General features: G+C 47.3%; 1 protein-coding gene across 4 annotated transcripts in view; it reads right to left on the minus strand.

Moving 5' to 3' along the window:
- Window positions 1-5,966: 5,966 nt before the first annotated feature.
- The window catches only part of ATG2B (autophagy related 2B), a 106,519-nt gene continuing 92,786 nt past the window's right edge, over window positions 5,967-19,699 (minus strand). For all 4 annotated transcript variants that reach the window (XM_063948443.1, XM_063948446.1, XM_063948445.1 and 1 more), the window contains 5 exons: window positions 15,304-15,386; window positions 14,428-14,549; window positions 7,748-7,902; window positions 7,338-7,487; window positions 5,967-6,753 (listed from right to left, as the gene is read on the minus strand). In XM_063948443.1, the coding sequence (XP_063804513.1) occupies window positions 6,523-6,753; window positions 7,338-7,487; window positions 7,748-7,902; window positions 14,428-14,549; window positions 15,304-15,386 (741 nt within the window). In that variant the 3' untranslated portion in view covers window positions 5,967-6,522. The remainder of the gene's footprint in view (window positions 6,754-7,337; window positions 7,488-7,747; window positions 7,903-14,427; window positions 14,550-15,303; window positions 15,387-19,699) is intronic.

Genomic DNA, 19,699 nt, shown 5'->3' on the forward strand with positions numbered 1-19,699 from the left:
GGTGGAATAGCGCACAAAAAAACGGGACTGTCCCGCTAGAATTAGGACGGTTGAGGGGTATAATGAAGGCAGATTTATTACCAACTGTTGTGTGTCCACAATAATAAAGATTCCGTTTTGCCACAATTTGTAGCAATAAGGAATCTTTGTTCACTGGAACGTATCAAGTTTGAGTGGTGTCGGGATATTCCACAAATAATCTTTGATAAATAGCCTCCATATTAACAAGTATTGTCATTAGAAACATTAACATTTTAAAATGTCATTCCGCTTGGGTACTTACCATCTGCTCTATGTGGCCATTTACAGTAATGCGACACATTTTGCATTCCGATACGACAAGGGGAGGGAGCAGCGGCTCTAGATTTGCATATGTGTCCGAATCAGCCCCAAAAATGTAAATAGATTGTCGATCTCATTTTGCGATTCTGGACGCGACTGACTCTGTATAAGGCCCTTTGTGTCCAGTTTTGTCAGATGCAATCGGGTACGTCATAAGCCGGCAGAAAGTATGTAAGTTGTACATACAGTGAGGCAAAAAAGTATTTGGACAGCCACCGATTGTGCAAGTTGACCCACTTAATAAGATGAGAGCGGTCTGCAATTTCCATCATAGGTACACTTCAACTGTGACAGACAGAATCTGAAGAAAAAAACAACTAGGAAATCACATTGTATGATTGTTAAACAATTTATTTGTTTATTCTTGCGGAAAATAAATATTTGGACAATCAAAAAGTTAAACTCAATACTTTGTAATATAACCTCGGTTGGCAATTACAGAGTTCAAACGTTTCCTGTAGTTCTTGACCAGGTTTGCACACACTGTAGCAGGCATTTTGGCCCACTCTTCCATGCAGATGTTCTCTAGATCTGTCATGTTTTGGGGCTGTCGCCGGGCAACACGGACTTTCAACTCCCTCCACAGATTTTCTATTGGGTTGAGGTCTGGAGACTGGCTAGGCCACTCCAGGACCTTGAAATGCTTCTTACGGAACCATTCCTTAGTTGACCGGGCAGTGTGTTTGGGATCATTGTCATGCTGGAAGACCCAGCCACGTTCCATCTTCAATGCTCTTACTGAGGGAAGGAGGTTTTTGCCCAAAATCTCAAGATACATGGCCCCATACATCCTCTCCTTAGTACGGATCAGTCGTCCTGTCCCCTTTGCAGAAAAGCAGCCCCAAAGCATGATGTTTCCACCCCCATGCTTCACAGTGGGTATGGTGTTCTTGGGATGCCATTCATCATTCTTCTCCCTCCAAACACGGCGAGTAGAGTTTATACCAAAAAGTTCGATTTTGCTCTCATCTGACCACATTACATTCTCCCAATCCTCCTCTGGATCATCCAGATGGTCACTGGCAAACTTTAGACGGGCCTGGACATGTGCTGGCTTAAACAGGGGGACCTTTCGGGCGCTGCAGGATTTCAATCCATGACGACGTAGTGTGTTACTAATGGTAACCTTTGTGACTGTGGTCCCAGCTCTCTTGAGGTCATTGACCAGGTCCCCCCGTGTAGTTCTGGGCTGATTCCTCACCGTTCTCAAGATTATTGATACCCCACGAGGTGAGATCTTGCATGGAGCCCCAGGTCGTGGAAGATTGTCAGTGATCTTGTATTTCTTGAATTTTTTAATAATTGCGCCAACAGTTGATCTCTTCTCACCAAGCTGCTTGCCTATTGTCGAGTAGCTCATCCCAGCCTTGTGCAGCTCTACAATTTTGCCCCTGGTGTCCTTAGACAGCTCTCTGGTCATGGCCATGGTGGAGAGGTAGCAGTCTGACTGTTTAAGGGTGTGGACAGGTGTCTATTATACAGATAACCAGTTCAAACAGGTGCCATTAATACAGGTAACGAGTGGAGGATAGAAGAGCTTCTTAAAGAAGTAACAGGTCTGTGAGAGCCAGAAATCTTGCTGCTTGGTAGGTGTCCAAATATTTATTTTCCACAAGAATATACAAGTAAATTGTTTAAAAATCATGCAATGTGATTTCCTAGTTTTTTTTTTTCCAGATTCCGTCTCACAGTTGAAGTGTACCTATGATGGAAATTACACACCTCCCTCATCTTTTTAAGTGGGTCAACTTGCACAAACGGTGGCTGTCCAAATACTTTTTTGCCCCACTGTAAATCTTTCTAGAACAAATGATGCTGGAAAGACAGATCGTCTCTGAGTTTCCGGAGGTCCATCTCTGGGTCAGCTCCTTCAAAATCTACACTTGTAAGATGGGGCAGAGAAGCCATCGCTCAGCCCTGTAAGAGGAGAGGACGTGAGGTGCCACAGACAGTGAGGGCACGTTAAACGAGAACAGAGGCAGCCTCCTTGCTCAGGAGTAAGCAGACAATCTCTGCAGAGCAGCGGGATGGACCTCGCCGCATATATTTTCCATACATAATATTCTGGATGTTATTATGACAGAGGACAGTCCATCCCTGGTATACATCCATGCGTCCGAACGTGTCAGGACTGAGATACCACTCATAGCGTCTCTAGACGCTGAAATATGGATTGGTGCGTCTGTAGACTTTCCCCAGCTCTACGGCAGGGGCAGATTCTCCATCCAAGTATGGACTCTGACGTGAGCCATTGAGCGACTCAGTAAAAAGAATCGTCCCCAATGCGTCCAACATTTAAAGTGACCGTGACTCAGAATCAGCTGAAAGAAAATTCTTCAAACAATGGATCAGTTTGTTTGTTTTTTCATGAAATGGGCCAATAGTGAGATAAATGCAACTCGGTGGTGACTGCACCAGCACTGCGTGCACAGCTGGACCACCCCTGTCCGTACACTTGGTTGCAAAACAGTCATCATTATCAGTACTTTATCCTGGGTGTACAAGAGCCACCTGAAACAGGCGCTTATGCCCAACGCTGTATACTCCCTAATTCCTCCAATACACCACCACTGTGCTCTGATTCAGAGATGGACGTAGGTGTAGTGTCCCAGGTTATTGGGAATCTGCGGCTGTGCAAGGTCCGTTTTCCGCATGTCCAGAACAGGCCTTGCATTGCTGCACGGTGTTCCCCTCTACCGCTGCCTGTTTGACAGTGTCGTGCTGCCGTTATCGATACTCACACGCCGTTCTGACGGCACATCATGGGCATCACTCCAACATCCCAGAGAAGATAGTCAGCAGAGAACCAAACTTGGAATTACTGTAACTTTTTGCAGATATTACAGTATTTCCCAATCATGTGCTTGTGTAAATCCCAGATTCCTGGAACAGCAACACCTGCACAGAAGGGACGACCTGTTGGACATTCATTCCAAACATCACGTGGGCCTTTATTGCACTGTATACACTACCGCTGGAAATAGGTTTCATTATATAGGACTGTTTACACAAGCGCTCGCTGAATTCCCTTTCGTGTAAATAAAGCAGTTGTGTGTTTGGATAAATGAATAAATTCCCCAACACAAGATACAAACTCAGAGCCTGTTTTTCACAGTGTTACCATAATATCACTAAACAGGACAACTTGTCCTTTCACAACATTCTCTTTCCGTTACACAAACAGCCGCCATGCTCGGATTAGCTCAGTACCGCTCTCTGCTCCTTATTATATGCGGCTTTCACATCTGTTTAAAGGGTCATTTCATCTTGAAATATTACCTGTAATAAAGAAGGTATTTACCATGTAAACCTTTATGCCCTGGAGATAACTTCTGTGAATCCTAGTAACAATGTTCTGGCTTTGTACCATATGGCTGGAGATTTGTCTGCACAGCTTTGGATCATCTGCGAGACCATCAACCATCTCCGTAACAACTGCTGCAACACCTCACACTTGCGTGTTGCCCCCTCCCCCGTTTTGTAGGTGTGCATTGTCGGACGCAGACTTCCCGGATCCAGCTGCATGGATTCGATGGCCAGTCTGAGTAAGCTTTATCCACATGACTGCAGGGAGGTCCACGTTACTGTAGAGAGGGCCAGATGACTGCAGAGAGGTCCACGTTACTGTAGAGAGGGCCACATGACTGCAGAGAGGTCCACGTTACCGTAGAGAGGGCAACATGACTGCAGAGAGGTCCACGTTACAGTAGAGAGGGCAACATGACTGCAGAGAGGTCCACGTTACAGTAGAGAGGGCAACATGACTGCAGAGAGGTCCACGTTACCGTAGAGAAGGCCAAATGACTGCAGAGAAATCCACGTTACCGTAGAGAGGGCCACATGACTGCAGAGAGGTCCGCGTTACCGTAGAGAGGGCCACATGACTGCAGAGAGGTCCACATTACTGTAGAGAGGGCCACATGACTGCAGAGAGGTCCACGTTACCGTAGAGAGGGCCACATGACTGCAGAGAGGTCCACGTTACCGTAGAGAGGGCCACATGACTGCAGAGAGGTCCACGTTACCGTAGAGAGGTCCACATGACTGCAGAGAGGTCTACGTTACCGTAGAGAGGTCCACATGACTGCAGAGAGGTCCACATTACCGTAGAGAGGGCCACATGACTGCAGAGATGGCCACAAGGTACAGACGAAGCAAATGACTTACTTAAATGTCTGTCAGCAGAAAGGAAGGAAGATTTAGAAGTACATAAACCAAAACACCATGGTACGAAGGGGGCTGATGCGGATTTGAACATACGCCTGTTTGCAGAGCTTATGCAGTATGCGTTTGCACTGCGCATGCAGCAATTGCATATGCAGAGTTGCACACATTTCAATCGCACCCACACTTGGGGCTGAAGAGGAGGAGTTCTACTGTAGGCAAAGGCTCAGTGAGGGCGTAGTGAAGGAACACTGGGCTACGTACATACACCTGCTTCCACACCTACTATAGGGAGGCGCTAGTGTGCACTGGTGATGGCTAGGAACACAGCAAGCGCACGGATGGAGGATAAGCACACCAGAAGAATCCGCATACAGGCAAGTATACACAAATTCACTGTGCATGCAGTTTAGGAGCAAATAAGCCCAATATACTTCCAAGTCTGCATCCGGCCCAACAGGGATCACTGCTCGGGAACAGACAGAAGATATAAAGCACAGCTGTTGTAGCACCGCTTTCTGTTTTCTATGTTCTCACTTTTTATTTTTCATGTGTTTTTATGCAAGCTTTGCTGACTGTTTTGCTGCCTTTGGGGTTTTTTTGCAATAAATTGTTACCCCCTTTTTTTTATCATATTTTGGACTTGGTGTCTCCTCACTTCCACATGAACTGAAGCTAAAGATACCTTTGTATGATTATTCCAGCACATGATATTGGCCCTCATTCCGAGTTGATCGCTAGCTGCTTTTGGTCGCAGCGCAGCGATCAGGCAAAAAAGCGGCATTTCTGCGCATGCGTATGGGCCGCAGTGCGCACGCACGAAGTTCTTTCACACAAAACTATGCAGTTTTACACAAGGTCTAGCAGCGCTTTTCAGTCGCACAGCTGATCGGAGAGTGATTGACAGGAAAGGGGCATTTCCCGGGAGTGTGCTAAAAAACACAGGCGTGCCTGAGGAAATGGGGGAGTGGCTGGCCGAACGCAGGGCGTGTATGTGACGTCAAAATAGGAACTAAAAACTGTCTGCAGTGATCGCAAGGTAGGAGTAGGTTTGGAGCTACTCAGAAACGGCATAACATTTTTTTCGAGCAATTCTGCTAACCTTTCGTTCGCACTTCTGCTAAGCTAAGATACACTCCCAGAGGGCGGCGGCCTAGCGTTTGCACTGCTGCTAAAAGCAGCTAGCGAGCGATCAACTCGGAATGAGGGCCATTGTGAGTTGGGTACGCCATTTTCAATCCCTGAAAGATCTTATTTACCGATTCACACAACCAAATGCTTTATCATCAGAATAGGCGACTAACCATACCTAACCAGGACTTAAATACATGACTGTTTTCATTTTGAGTGGGTCCTTTATTAACATCCCCCATTTCCACATGTGGTCCTAAGGACTGCTACACAGTACTCAGTACTTTGTGACTTGTATCGTGGAGTTTTCCAACAAACAGAGCAAACTCTCACCGTAACACATATTTTATTAACACTATAAACAGATTGCAAATGTACAGACTAAATGTAACACAAGACTGTATTCTCTCAGAGACCCGGGAACCTAACAGCTACATACAACATGGAACGGAATTGTTGTCAACTTTTAACCAAGGGTGAAGCAAAGGAAGAGGGGAAATTGTATAGTACAAGTTACACTTCTATACAGCTGTTGCCAAAATAGACTTTTTCTTTAATGAGGGATAATGGAGTCAGTTGCTTATGTCATGTTTGGAACTGTTCGGAGAAGGAAGGTCGGAGGGAAGGTTCCAGGTCAGAGACGGAAGTAGAGCAGGCATGATAAAGATCTATGGTCTGCCCAGGATGAACACCGCCATTCCTTGTCCCCTGGGCCGTGACGCTTGAGTTACCAGGAGAAGCAGGAGGGTTTCCTTTTACCAACAGGTCATCAATTCCTGAGCCGAGAAAGCTAAAACGTATACATCGACAGAGTTCATTTACGTCTCTGTGTTGCAACCCTCCTCGGGCGTTCAGTCCACGTCCACACATCACAACAACGGCAAACTATCCTTCTTCTAATCTCCACTTCTGCGACTCTTCCTCCCGGACATCAGGCCGGATCTGATTTCGCATTCCGCCCAGCACGTTTGATGTGGCTTCCGTGGCAACTATTAGAGGCTTAACAACAGCAGGTGGAATTTGTCTGAGAACCCCCCCAACAGCCCCCGTCACACCCCTGTTCTCGTGCTCGCGAGCTGCCGTCTCATAGATCGTCTGAGCCGTGTCCGTGATGCCCTGGGAGGGAGAGAGGAGCCAGAAAGGTGGTTGGGGAAAGTCATGTGAACGAGATTAAATTATAGCTCTAAATCCTCCTCTTTCTCCATATAAAGGGCCTAATTCAGACCTGATCGCAGCAGCAAATTTGTTATTTAAATGGGCAAAACCATGTGCACAGCAAGTGGGGCAGATATAACATGTACAGAGAGAGTTAGATTTGGGTGGGTTATATTGTTTCTGTGCAGGGTAAATACTGGCTGCTTTATTTTTACACTGCAATTTAGATTTCAGTTTGAACACACCCCACCCAAATCTAACTCTCCCTGCACATGTTATATCTGCCCCATCTGCAGTGCACATGGTTTTGCCCATTAGCTAACAAATTTGCTGCTGCGATCAGGTCTGAATTAGGCCCAAAGCCTTTACTACTTGAGAAATGCATACAAATATCAACTGACTTCGTAAATCCTCTTATGGCGGCCTTTATATATTTATGTAAGGTGTTACCTGGAGCATAGGTGACGTGCCCCTTACACTTTAGTCATTATTACTGTAATGACACTTATAAAAGAGAGGCGGGACTGGTGCCTCTGGTGTGTTACCTCTTTCACCACAGTGTAAGCTTTGGCCACGCCTTCTCTTAAATCGAAAGGTTGATGCACCAATCGGTGATGAGAAAATCGCTTTGCCCTTCTTAACTCCATAGGACTTGTTCCAGGGGACACCATGTCATAGGCGGTCTCTGCAGCAGCCTGATCAGAGGAAACAGCGTCACAGGTGTAACCGGAACAGATGATAGCACAATGTCACATGATCATTACAGATGACAGCACAATGTCACATGATCATTACAGATGACAGCACAATGTCACATGATCATTACAGATGACAGCACAATGTCACATGATCATTACAGATGACAGCACAATGTCACATGATCATTGAGGATAGCTAAATAGATCGATTGATCGATAGATAGAAGTACATCAGGACAGCAGAGACATGGGAATACCTGGATGGTTTGTACAACTCTGTTGGTCAGTTCTAGCGCAGCCATGGCGGTGGATGTCCCAAATGACGCTGCTCCTCTTTGGAAGCCCCGTACAATGCGGCCATCTTTGTAGTACTGTTCTATAGGCAACCATACCAAATCCTTCATACCCTGAACTGAAACAGGATGAATATTATGAGTGACATCCATCACACCACACACGTTCCTTTACAATAGAAGCTTTTTTTTCTCTTTTAATTTATTATTACATTATACGGCACCCAGAATATAACACGTGTGTTGTAACCATGTTTATTTATAAAGGCGGCCATTGTGTTTGGTGGCATTCTGAATAAATTCTCAAAGTGCTCCTACACCCTTTGTTCATACTGATAATTTTACAGAGGATTCCAATTCTAAACCATCCGTAATCCCTACTAGAACAGCGCCCCAAGTGGTGTACAGTACTGCAGGAATAGCATGATGCTTCTATCTCAGTGGTTCTCAAACTCGGTCCTCAGGACCCCACACAGTGCATGTTTTGCGGGTAACCCAGCAGGTGCACAGGTGTATTAATTACTCACTGACACATTTTAAAAGGTCCACAGGTGGAGCTAATTATTTCACTTGCGATTTTGTGAGGAGACCTGCAAAACATGCACTGTGTGGGGTCCTGAGGACCGAGTTTGAGAACCTGTGTTCTAGCTAGAGGAGGTTATTCTATAAAAGTTGGGTAAATGTTAAAAATAAGAATTTACTTACCGATAATTCTATTTCTCGTAGTCCGTAGTGGATGCTGGGGACTCCGTCAGGACCATGGGGAATAGCGGCTCCGCAGGAGACAGGGCACAAAAATAAAGCTTTAGGATTAGGTGGTGTGTACTGGCTCCTCCCCCTATGACCCTCCTCCAAGCCTCAGTTAGGATACTGTGCCCGGACGAGCGTACACAATAAGGAAGGATATTGAACCCCGGGTAAGACTCATACCAGCCACACCAATCACACCGTATAACTTGTAATCTGAACCCAGTTAACAGTATGACAAACGTAGGAGCCTCTGAACAGACGGCTCACAACAAATAACAACCCGATTTTTTTGTAACAATAACTATGTACAAGTATTGCAGACAATCCGCACTTGGGATGGGCGCCCAGCATCCACTACGGACTACGAGAAATAGAATTATCGGTAAGTAAATTCTTATTTTCTCTAACGTCCTAAGTGGATGCTGGGGACTCCGTCAGGACCATGGGGATTATACCAAAGCTCCCAAACGGGCGGGAGAGTGCGGATGACTCTGCAGCACCGAATGAGAGAACTCAAGGTCCTCCTCAGCCAGGGTATCAAATTTGTAGAATTTTGCAAACGTGTTTGCCCCTGACCAAGTAGCAGCTCGGCAGAGTTGTAATGCCGAGACTCCCCGGGCAGCCGCCCAGGATGAGCCCACTTTCCTTGTGGAATGGGCCTTGACAGATTTAGGTTGTGGCAAGCCTGCCACAGAATGTGCAAGTTGAATTGTGCTACAAATCCAACGAGCAATCGTCTGCTTAGAAGCAGGAGCACCCATCTTGTTGGGTGCATACAATATAAGCAGTGAGTCAGACTTTCTGACTCCCGCCGTTCTTGAAATATATATTTTCAATGCCCGGACCACGTCCAACAACTTGGAATCCTCCAACTCGTTAGTAGCCGCAGGCACCACAATAGGCTGGTTCAGGTGAAACGCTGACACCACCTTAGGCAGAAAATGAGGACGCGTCCGCAGTTCTGCCCTGTCCGTATGGAAAATCAGATATGGGCTCTTATATGATAAAGTCGCCAATTCTGATACTCTCCTGGCTGAAGCCAGGGCCAGTAGCATGGTTACTTTCCATGTAAGATACTTCAGCTCCACCGATTTGAGCGGCTCAAACCAATGGGATTTGAGAAAATCCAAGACTACATTAAGATCCCACGGTGCCACTGGGGGCACAACCGGGGGCTGTATATGTAGTACTCCTTTTACAAAAGTCTGGACTTCAGGAACTGAAGCCAATTCTTTCTGGAAGAAAATAGACAGGGCCGAAATTTGAACCTTAATGGACCCCAATTTGAGGCCCATAGACAATCCTGTTTGCAGGAAATGTAGGAATCGACCCAGTTGAAATTCCTCCGTGGGGGCCTTCCTGGCCTCACACCACGCAACATATTTTCTTCAAATGCGGTGATAATGTTGTGCAGTCACCTCCTTCCTGGCTTTTACCAGTGTAGGAATGACCTCTTCCGGAATGCCTTTTTCCTTTAGAATTCGGCGTTCAACCGCCATGCCGTCAAACGCAGCCGCGGTAAGTCTTGGAATAGACACGGTCCCTGCTGAAGCAGGTCCCGTCTTAGAGGTAGAGGCCACGGATCCTCCGTGAGCATCTCTTGAAGTTCCGGGTACCAAGTTCTTCTTGGCCAATCCGGAGCCACTAGTATCGTTCTTACTCCCTTTTGCCGTATAATTCTCAGTACTTTTGGTATGAGAGGCAGAGGAGGGAACACATACACTGACTGGAACACCCACGGTGTTACCAGAGCGTCCACAGCTATTGCCTGAGGATCTCTTGACCTGGCGCAATACCTGTCCAGTTTTTTGTTGAGGCGGGACGCCATCATATCCACCATTGGTTTTTCCCAACGGTTCACAATCATGTGGAAGACTTCTGGATGAAGTCCCCACTCTCCCGGGTGTAGATCGTGTCTGCTGAGGAAGTCTGCTTCCCAGTTGTCCACTCCCGGAATGAATACTGCTGACAGTGCTATCACATGATCTTCCGCCCAGCGAAGAATCCTTGCAGCTTCTGCCATTGCTGTCCTGCTTCTTGTGCCGCCCTGTCTGTTTACGTGGGCGACTGCCGTGATGTTGTCCGACTGGATCAACACCGGCTGACCCTGAAGCAGGGGTTTTGCCAGACTTAGAGCATTGTAAATCGCTCTTAGCTCCAGTATATTTATGTGAAGAGACATCTCCAGGCTTGACCATACTCCCTGGAAGTTTCTTCCTTGTGTGACCGCTCCCCAGCCTCTCAGACTGGCATCCGTGGTCACCAGGACCCAGTCCTGTATGCCGAATCTGCGGCCCTCTAACAGATGAGCACTCTGCAACCACCACAGAAGAGACACCCTTGTCCGTGGCGATAAGGTTATCCGCTGATGCATCTGCAGATGCGATCCGGACCATTTGTCCAGCAGATCCCACTGAAAAGTTCGTGCGTGGAATCTGCCGAATGGAATCGCTTCGTAAGAAGCCACCATCTTTCCCAGGACTCTTGTGCATTGATGCACAGACACTGTCCCTGGTTTTAGGAGGTTCCTGACTTTCTCCTCCGGAAGAAACACCTTTTTCTGAACCGTGTCCAGAATCATTCCCAGGAACAGCAGACGTGTTGTCGGGGTCAACTGAGATTTTGGAAAATTCAGAATCCACCCGTGTTGTTGCAGCACTACTTGGGTTAGTGCTACTCCGTCCTCCAGCTGTTCTCTGGACCTTGCCCTTATCAGGAGATCGTCCAAGTAAGGGATAATTAATACGCCTCTTCTTCGCAGAAGAATCATCATTTCGGCCATTACCTTGGTAAAGACCAGAGGTGCCGTGGACAATCCAAACGGCAGCGTCTGAAACTGATAATGACAGTTTTGCACCACGAACCTGAGGTACCCTTGATGTGAAGGGCAAATTGGGACATGCAGGTAAGCATCCTTTATGTCCAGGGGCACCATAAAGTCCCCTTCTTCCAGATTCGCTATCACTGCTCTGAGTGACTCCATCTTGAACTTGAATTTTTGTATGTACAGGTTCAAAGATTTCAGATTTAGAATAGGTCTTACCGAGCCGTCCGGCTTCGGTACCACAAATAGCGTGGAGTAATACCCCTTTCCCTGTTGTAGGAGGGGTACCTTGACTATCACCTGCTGAGAAAACAGCTTGTGAATGGCTTCCAATACCGTCGCCCTGTCTGAGGGAGACGTTGGCAAAGCAGACTTTAGGAACCGGCGAGGGGGAGACTTCTCGAATTCCAACCTGTAACCCTGAGATACTACCTGCAGAATCCAGGGGTCCACCTGTGAGCAAGCCCACTGTGCGCTGAAATTCTTGAGTCGACCCCCCACCGTTCCTGAGTCCGCTTGTAAGGCCCCAGCGTCATGCTGAGGGCTTTGCAGAACCCTGGGAGGGCTTCTGTTCCTGGGCAGGGGCTGCTTGCTGCCCTCTCTTACCCCTTCCTCTGCCCCGAGGCAGATATGACTGTCCTTTTGTCCGCTTGTTCTTATAGGAACGAAAGGACTGCGGCTGAAAAGACGGTGTCTTTTTCTGTTGGGAGGGGTTCTGAGGTAAAAAAGTGGATTTTCCGGCAGTTGCCGTGGCCACCAGATCCGATAGACCGACGCCAAATAATTCCTCCCCTTTATACGGCAATACTTCCATATGTCGTTTGGAATCCGCATCACCTGACCACTGTCGCGTCCATAAACTCCTTCTGGCAGATATGGACATCGCATTTACTCTCGATGCCAGAGTGCAAATATCTCTCTGCGCATCTCGCATATAAAGGAAAGCATCCTTTAATTGCTCTATAGTCAATAAAATACTGTCCCTATCCAGGGTATCAATATTTTCAGTCAGGGAATCCAACCAGACGACCCCAGCACTGCACATCCAGGCTGAGGCGATGGCCGGTCGCAGTATAACACATGTGTGTATATACTTTTTAGGGTAGTTTCCAGTCTCCTATTCGCTGGATCCTTGAGGGCGGCCGTATCAGGAGACGGTAACGCCACTTGTTTTGATAAGCGTGTGAGCGCCTTATCCACCCTAGGGGGTGTTTCCCAGCGCGCCCTAACCTCTGGCGGGAAAGGGTATAATGCTAATAACTTTTTTAAAATTAGCATTTTTCTATCTGGGTTAACCCACGCTTCATCACATACATCATTTAATTCCTCTGATTCAGGAAAAACTACAGGTAGTTTTTTCACCCCCCACATAATACCCCTTTTTGTGGTACTTGCAGTATCAGAGATATGCAAAGCCTCCTTCATTGCCGTGATCATATAACGTGTGGCCCTACTTGAAAATACGTTTGTTTCATCACCGTCGACACTAGATTCAGTGTCTGTGTCTGGGTCTGTGTCGACCGACTGAGGTAAAGGGCGCTTTACAGCCCCTGACGGTGTCTGAGACGCCTGGGCAGGTACTAACTGGTTTGCCGGCCGTCTCATGTCGTCAACTGATTTTTGTAATGTGCTGACATTATCACGTAATTCCATAAACAAAGCCATCCATTCCGGTGTCGACTCCCTGGGGGGTGACATCACCATTATCGCCAATTGCTCTGCCTCCACGCCAACATCGTCCTCATACATGTCGACACACACGTACCGACACACAGCAGACACACAGGGAATGCTCTTATCGAAGACAGGACCCCACTAGCCCTTTGGGGAGACAGAGGGAGAGTTTGCCAGCACACACCCAAGCGCTATAATATATATGGGAACAACCTTATATAAGTGTTGTTCCTTATAGCAGCTTAAATATATCCAATATATCGCCAAAAAATGCCCCCCCTCTCTGTTTTACCCTGTTTCTGTAGTGCAGTGCAGGGGAGAGTCCTGGGAGCCTTCCTCACAGCGGAGCTGAGCAGGAAAATGGCGCTGTGTGCTGAGGAGAATAAGCCCCGCCCCCTATTTCGGCGGGCTTTCCTCCCGTAGATTTAGATAACTGGCATGGGTAAAATACATACATATAGCCTTAATGGCTATATGTGATGTATTCTTTTGCCTTAAGGTATTAAAATATTGCTGCCCAGGGCGCCCCCAGCAGCGCCCTGCACCCTCCGTGACCGCTTGGTGTGAAGTGTGTGACAACAATGGCGCACAGCTGCAGTGCTGTGCGCTACCTTCATGAAGACTGAAGAGCCTTCTGCCGCCTGTTTCCGGACCTTCAATCTTCAGCATCTGTAAGGGGGGTCGGCGGCGCGGCTCCGGGACGAACCCCAGGGTGAGACCTGTGTTCCGACTCCCTCTGGAGCTAATGGTGTCCAGTAGCCTAAGAATCCAATCCATCCTGCACGCAGGTGAGTTGAAATTCTCTCCCCTAAGTCCCTCGATGCAGTGAGCCTGTTGCCAGCAGGACTCACTGAAAATAAAAAACCTAAAAAACTTTTTCTAAGCAGCTCTTTAAGAGAGCCACCTAGATTGCACCCTGCTCGGACGGGCACAAAAACCTAACTGAGGCTTGGAGGAGGGTCATAGGGGGAGGAGCCAGTACACACCACCTAATCCTAAAGCTTTATTTTTGTGCCCTGTCTCCTGCGGAGCCGCTATTCCCCATGGTCCTGACGGAGTCCCCAGCATCCACTTAGGACGTTAGAGAAATAAAATTAAGATAAAACAAATCTGAAAAAAGCACCAAAATATTATCCCATTATGAAAAGGACATATATATATATATATATATATATATTCATTCATTATAAATGCACCAGTTGCAGCTCATCCGTTCACCTATATGTAATCTCTCTTACTTCCCACATTTTAAAACAAATTATAATTTTCTATAGAATAACAATGACCTCTCTGTACACAGGAGCCTTGCTTTATTCAGTGCAGAGACTTTTACAAATACATTTATTCTATAGAATGTTCCTTTTAAAATAAAAAGAAACTGAAATAAAGGAATCACCTAGTTGTACTAAAGAATGCATCGGCCCCACTCCTCCCAGAATCCCGGGCAGCTGATTCTTCTTAATGTCCGTCAGCCACTCGTTAATTGCATAAGAGAAAAGCTTATCCACACCTAGTAATCTACGGGTCAGGAGAGAGAGACACAAGAACACGGTGACAGTCAGTGGTCTTCATATACAAATGCACTTTTATAACACAAATGTACAAGCTACGTTATTGTACCGGTCTTTATAATTTGCTAATCCCAGCCAATGCACGCCAGGGAAGACCGCTAAATATCTGTATACAGTCCATTTACTTCTACGCACATTCGGTCTGCTACTGGGAAACAGACATTGGTGGTCATTCCGAGTTGATCGCTCGCTAGCTTTAGCAGCCACGCAAACGCTATGCCGCCGCCCACTGGGAGTGTATTTTAGCTTAGCAGAAGTGCGAACGAAAGGATCGCAGAACGGCTACAAAATAATTTTGTGCAGTTTCTGAGTAGCTCAAAACCTACTCAGCGCTTGCGATCACTTCAGACCATTCAGTTCCTGATTTGACATCACAAACACGCCCTGCGTTCGCCCAGCCACGCCTGTGTTTTTCCTGGCACGCCTGCGTTTTTTCGAACACTCCCTGAAAACGGTCAGTTGACACCCAGAAACGCCCACTTCCTGTCAATCACTCTGCGGCCAGCAGTGCGACTGAAAAGCTTCGCTAGACCCTGTGTGACACTACATTGTTCGTTGTAATAGTACTCCGCGTGTGCGCATTGCGCCGCATACACATGCGCAGAAGTGCCTTTTTTTGCCTCATCGCTGCACAGCGAACGAATGCAGCTAGCGATCAACTCGGAATGACCCCCAGTGTATGGCTCTGATCTGTACGTTACCCGTGCCGGTAGCAGAGTCTCTTCAGCTTCAGTTCGGAGCTGTTCAGCTGGGCCAGTCCTATAAGTATCCCAGTGAGAGTACCCTAGGAGACAAAGACACAGAGATATGGTTCAACGCTGCGTATTCACAAGCTCTGAGAACTGACCAACCTCAAACACCCAAGACTAAGGCGTAGGGCCCATCACACCACCATAACCAAGTGTATTCATTTCTGCATTTGGAATAACTGGTAGACATTCCTAAAATCCCAGTTTATGGCTAATGTGCATCTGACCATGCTTTGTAATGTATATAACACACGTTTTCTTATATCCGCCCTTGTAAAGATAGGATTTGGCCATTAAACATTCCGGAATAAATAAAACTGTTGCTGTAGCTTTGAATAGGCATTTTACCCCATTCAGGGGTATTTCTAATACTATATATGTGTTTTTGCTGCGCGGATTTAAGGGTTCTCCCCCGTTACCAGGTTAGTCCTGGGACTGTGACAACAGAACCAAAGGAACTACAGACAGTACAGGGATGATGGGATTATGACACCAGACAATTAAACTTCCAAACACACAATTTCCATCAATGACACAAAAATGATTGACAGTAGGTGGTGCGGCATACTTCCAAAACATGTAACGGTAATGTATAAAGAAGCAGCTGAAGTATACGATGCACGGGAGGGTAAGAAATACATCTGCTTTTTGTAAACCAATAAAACACCTTATACTAGCAATAACACCCCTTTCAGACTGCTATAGCCGGGTCGCACCTGGGATATAAACCATCTGAGGCCCCTTTCATGTTGGCGTCCCCACTCGGCTTATTACCAGGTTGGTGACCTCACCACCGATGCGTGTGGAGGCGGCGCCTGAAGATGAGATTATCTACAAGCACCGCCTCTTCCTATTGGGTGGATGAGTACTGGGTCACAACGACCCGGCCTACCTCTTCACACAGCACCGCGAGCCGGGTTGAACTGGTTTTGAACACTGCTCGCTACCTGAGTTGAAATACTGGGTTGCTTGTCCCGGGTTATTTCTGCTGGCACCTTTCAGACTGCGACGCAACCCAGGTTATTGCTGGCAGCCTGAAAGGGGCTTCAGATGCCGATGTGTCCTCATAGATCTTTGCGGCAATCACGGCAAACAGCACAACTTGGGCACGTCACACTGCGTAAGAATCTTCTAGCGTCTTGCGTCTTCTTTGCTGAAAATGCATCTTAGTCGCAATGCAATGCAACTAGGATGCACCAGCAGACTGTGATGCTTAGTTTGATATGCCTCACTTGTGTGCAACTGAGTCTCTGAATCTGTACAGGAAGTGCTACAATGTAGCAGCCGCAGCATTCTCCAATACAAGTTCTGTTCTGCTCCGTATACAGACTCAGTCACACACAGTATACAAGAGTCTTGTATCACATTGAGAACAGTCTCCTCGTGCGTACTAGCCACATCGCATTGCGAACAAAACTCATATTCGGCTCACTCACACCAGACATCTCACGCGGCATGGCGTATTGAGGCTGGATGTATGAGGACGCATCTGCATATAATACTCATGTGGTCGGTTAAATTAGCCGTGAGTGGGGCGATGTGCCATTGCAGCGGTGTGGAAACCCGAAAGCGATTAAACTGACGTTTGATTGGCTAGTGGTCTGAAGAGGGGAAGGAGACAGCCAGCAAACAAGATGTAGTTTGAAGAAGTGTCTGCTCCTGTCACAGCGCCCTCTATATGGTCTGGAGGTGTCCCCAGAAGGATTAAAGAGAAAGTGACAATGGGGGAAACATATCAAGTCTTCTAAAAAGTCGAGAAGTGCCCATAGCAACCAATCAGCTTTGAGCTAGAGTTCATCAATAACATTCTATAAAATGATAGCTAGAACTGATTGGTTCCTATGGGCACTTGGCCACTCTATAGAAGGCTGATCCACCTTCGTCAGTGTACGCAAAGTCACAGAGTCTCAATAAACAACAAGAGAGACATAAAAACAGATTAAAAAGTTTGAAGATTTTAAAAACTCGCACAAAGTGGGAGAATGAACGGTTTACAAAGTGATGTCATTTAGGTAATACACAAGTGGGCTAGAATGTCAGCTCTTGTGTTTAGACTTTTTGACTGTCTGCTACGATTGTCACTATGGGGCTAATTCAGACCTGATCGGTGCTGTGAGTTTCCGCACAGCAGCAATCAGGTCTGAATTGCGCCGGCGCCGCAGTGCATCAGGCACATGCCAGACAGCCAACGGCAGTCTCAGCCCTGCGATCGCCTCTGCCTGATAGGCAGAGGCGGTCGCTGGGCAGGAGGGGGCGGGCCGGCGGCATCTAACCGCCGTTTAGGGGTTACGGTCCAGGCAACGCAGGCTTGCCCGGACCGTTGGGGGGGTGGACTGCGGCGGCTGCGTGACGTCACTCGCAGCCGCTGCGACCCTCACAGCAGCGAGTAGCTCCCTGCCAGCGAGCAGGAGCTGTGCTGACTGGGAGCTACTCTTCCAGTACAAAAGTATCGCCACTGTGCGATGCTTTTGTACTTGTGCGGGGGGGGGCAGGGACTGACATGCGGGGCGGACTAGCCCTGTGCTGGGCGTCCCCCCGCATGTCTGTGTGACCGATCGTAGATGTGCTACAGGTCTGAATTAAGCCCTATATTCATTCAATTCTGACTATGGGGGGTCATTCCGAGTTGATTGCTAGCTGCCGTTGTTTGCAGCGCAGCGATCAGTGAAAAAATCGGCATTTCTGCGCATGCGTATGCACCACAATGCGCACGCGTGACGTACCAGTACAAAGTCTTTTGTGGTTTCGCACAGGATCTAGCGAAGCTTTCAGTCGCATGGCCGAACGCAAGGAGATTGACAGGAAAGGGGCGTTTCTGGGTGTCAACCGACCGTTTTCTGGGAGTGTTTGGAAAAACGCAGGCATGTCAGGGAAAACGCAGGCGTGGCAGAAAAAAAGCAGGCGTGGCTGGGCGGGTGTGTGACGTTAAAAGCCAACCCTCCAACGTTAGAATCAACGCACAGGAAGAGTAACTACAGGGCTGGTCTTGTTTTGCACAAAATGTTTTTGCAGGCGCTCTGCTGCACAGGCGTTCGCACTTCTGCAAAGCGAAAATACACTCCCCGGTGGGCGGAGACTATGCGTTTGCACGGCTGCTAAAAACCGCTAGCGAGCGAACAACTCGGAATGACCCCCCATGTAAGAACATACATATATGTTTGTATCGGACACCACTTTGCTTGTTTGTTTCCAGGGAACATCAATAAGCTTCTGTCATTGTTACTAAAAAGATTCTTGGCTGATATCAGTTTCTTTGTATTCTCAGAAGAAAATAACTTCTTAGAAGTTACAACTTGAATACTGGACAAATCATATGTTTCATTCTATTTTTTATTGTCATTTATTTACTGGGGCATTTCCAAAAATAATTTCCCACACCAACAAGTAACATGCAGAAATATTAATAAAATATTTCAATTGGTTGGAATGGAAGGTATTGGAGAAGCCATTCTTATTTGGGGTAAGGAATTTTCCTGTGCACACCAGACTTCCTGTGTGCAGGACAAATGATCAGAGCTGCAAGCAGTCAATCAGGAATTCTGATCACCGGTTACATGAAATAATAGGTTGCACTAAACAGAACTTGTCTTCAGAACTGTAAAGTACAGAATATTTTACACATACAGTATTTAAATTCACAAATCTGTATCGTCCTTAATACTTTCTTTCTTTACACCCTTTATGAAGCATTATCAGCAGGAACATTCCTGATTAAATGAGGACATCAAGTTACTGGTTAAACTGTGTGACAACAGACTATGGGGTTAATTCAGGTTGGATCGCAAATCGCGATCCAACCGAAATTTTTCCGATAGCCCCGCAAGCGCATGTACCCACATTTTCTGTGGGGGGGCACAGAAAATGCGATCACCTCTGCCTGTCAATCAGGCAGAGGCGGTTGCGGGCGGCAACGCTCCGTTTCCAGGGCGGAGACGGAGCGTTGCAGGGACGGTGCAGCGCGAACGGGGTGCGTTGGCGGCCAAACGGGGGCTGCGTCGGCAGGAGGCTTCCTTAGTTTCTGCTAACAAGCAGAAATTGCGATGCGTTCGCAATTTCCGCTTGTTCAACGGGGGGGGGAGGCACCGGTCAGCATGCTGGGCGGGCTTGCTTAGCGATGGGCGGTCCCCAGCATGCGTCTAAAGCAGTTGTTCTCAAACTCGGTCCCCGGGACCCCACACGGTTCATGTTTTCCATGTCACCCAGCAGCTGCACTGTGTATCACCAACTGTCACATTTTAAAAATGTGCAGGTGACCTACAAAACATGGACCGTGTGGGGTCCTGAGGAACGAGTTTGAGGACCTGTGGTCTAAAGGATTGCACAGTCTGCTAATTAGCAGAACTTGCAA

This window comes from Pseudophryne corroboree, chromosome 12 (assembly GCF_028390025.1).
Source record: "Pseudophryne corroboree isolate aPseCor3 chromosome 12, aPseCor3.hap2, whole genome shotgun sequence".
Classification (NCBI taxonomy): Eukaryota; Metazoa; Chordata; class Amphibia; order Anura; family Myobatrachidae; genus Pseudophryne; species Pseudophryne corroboree.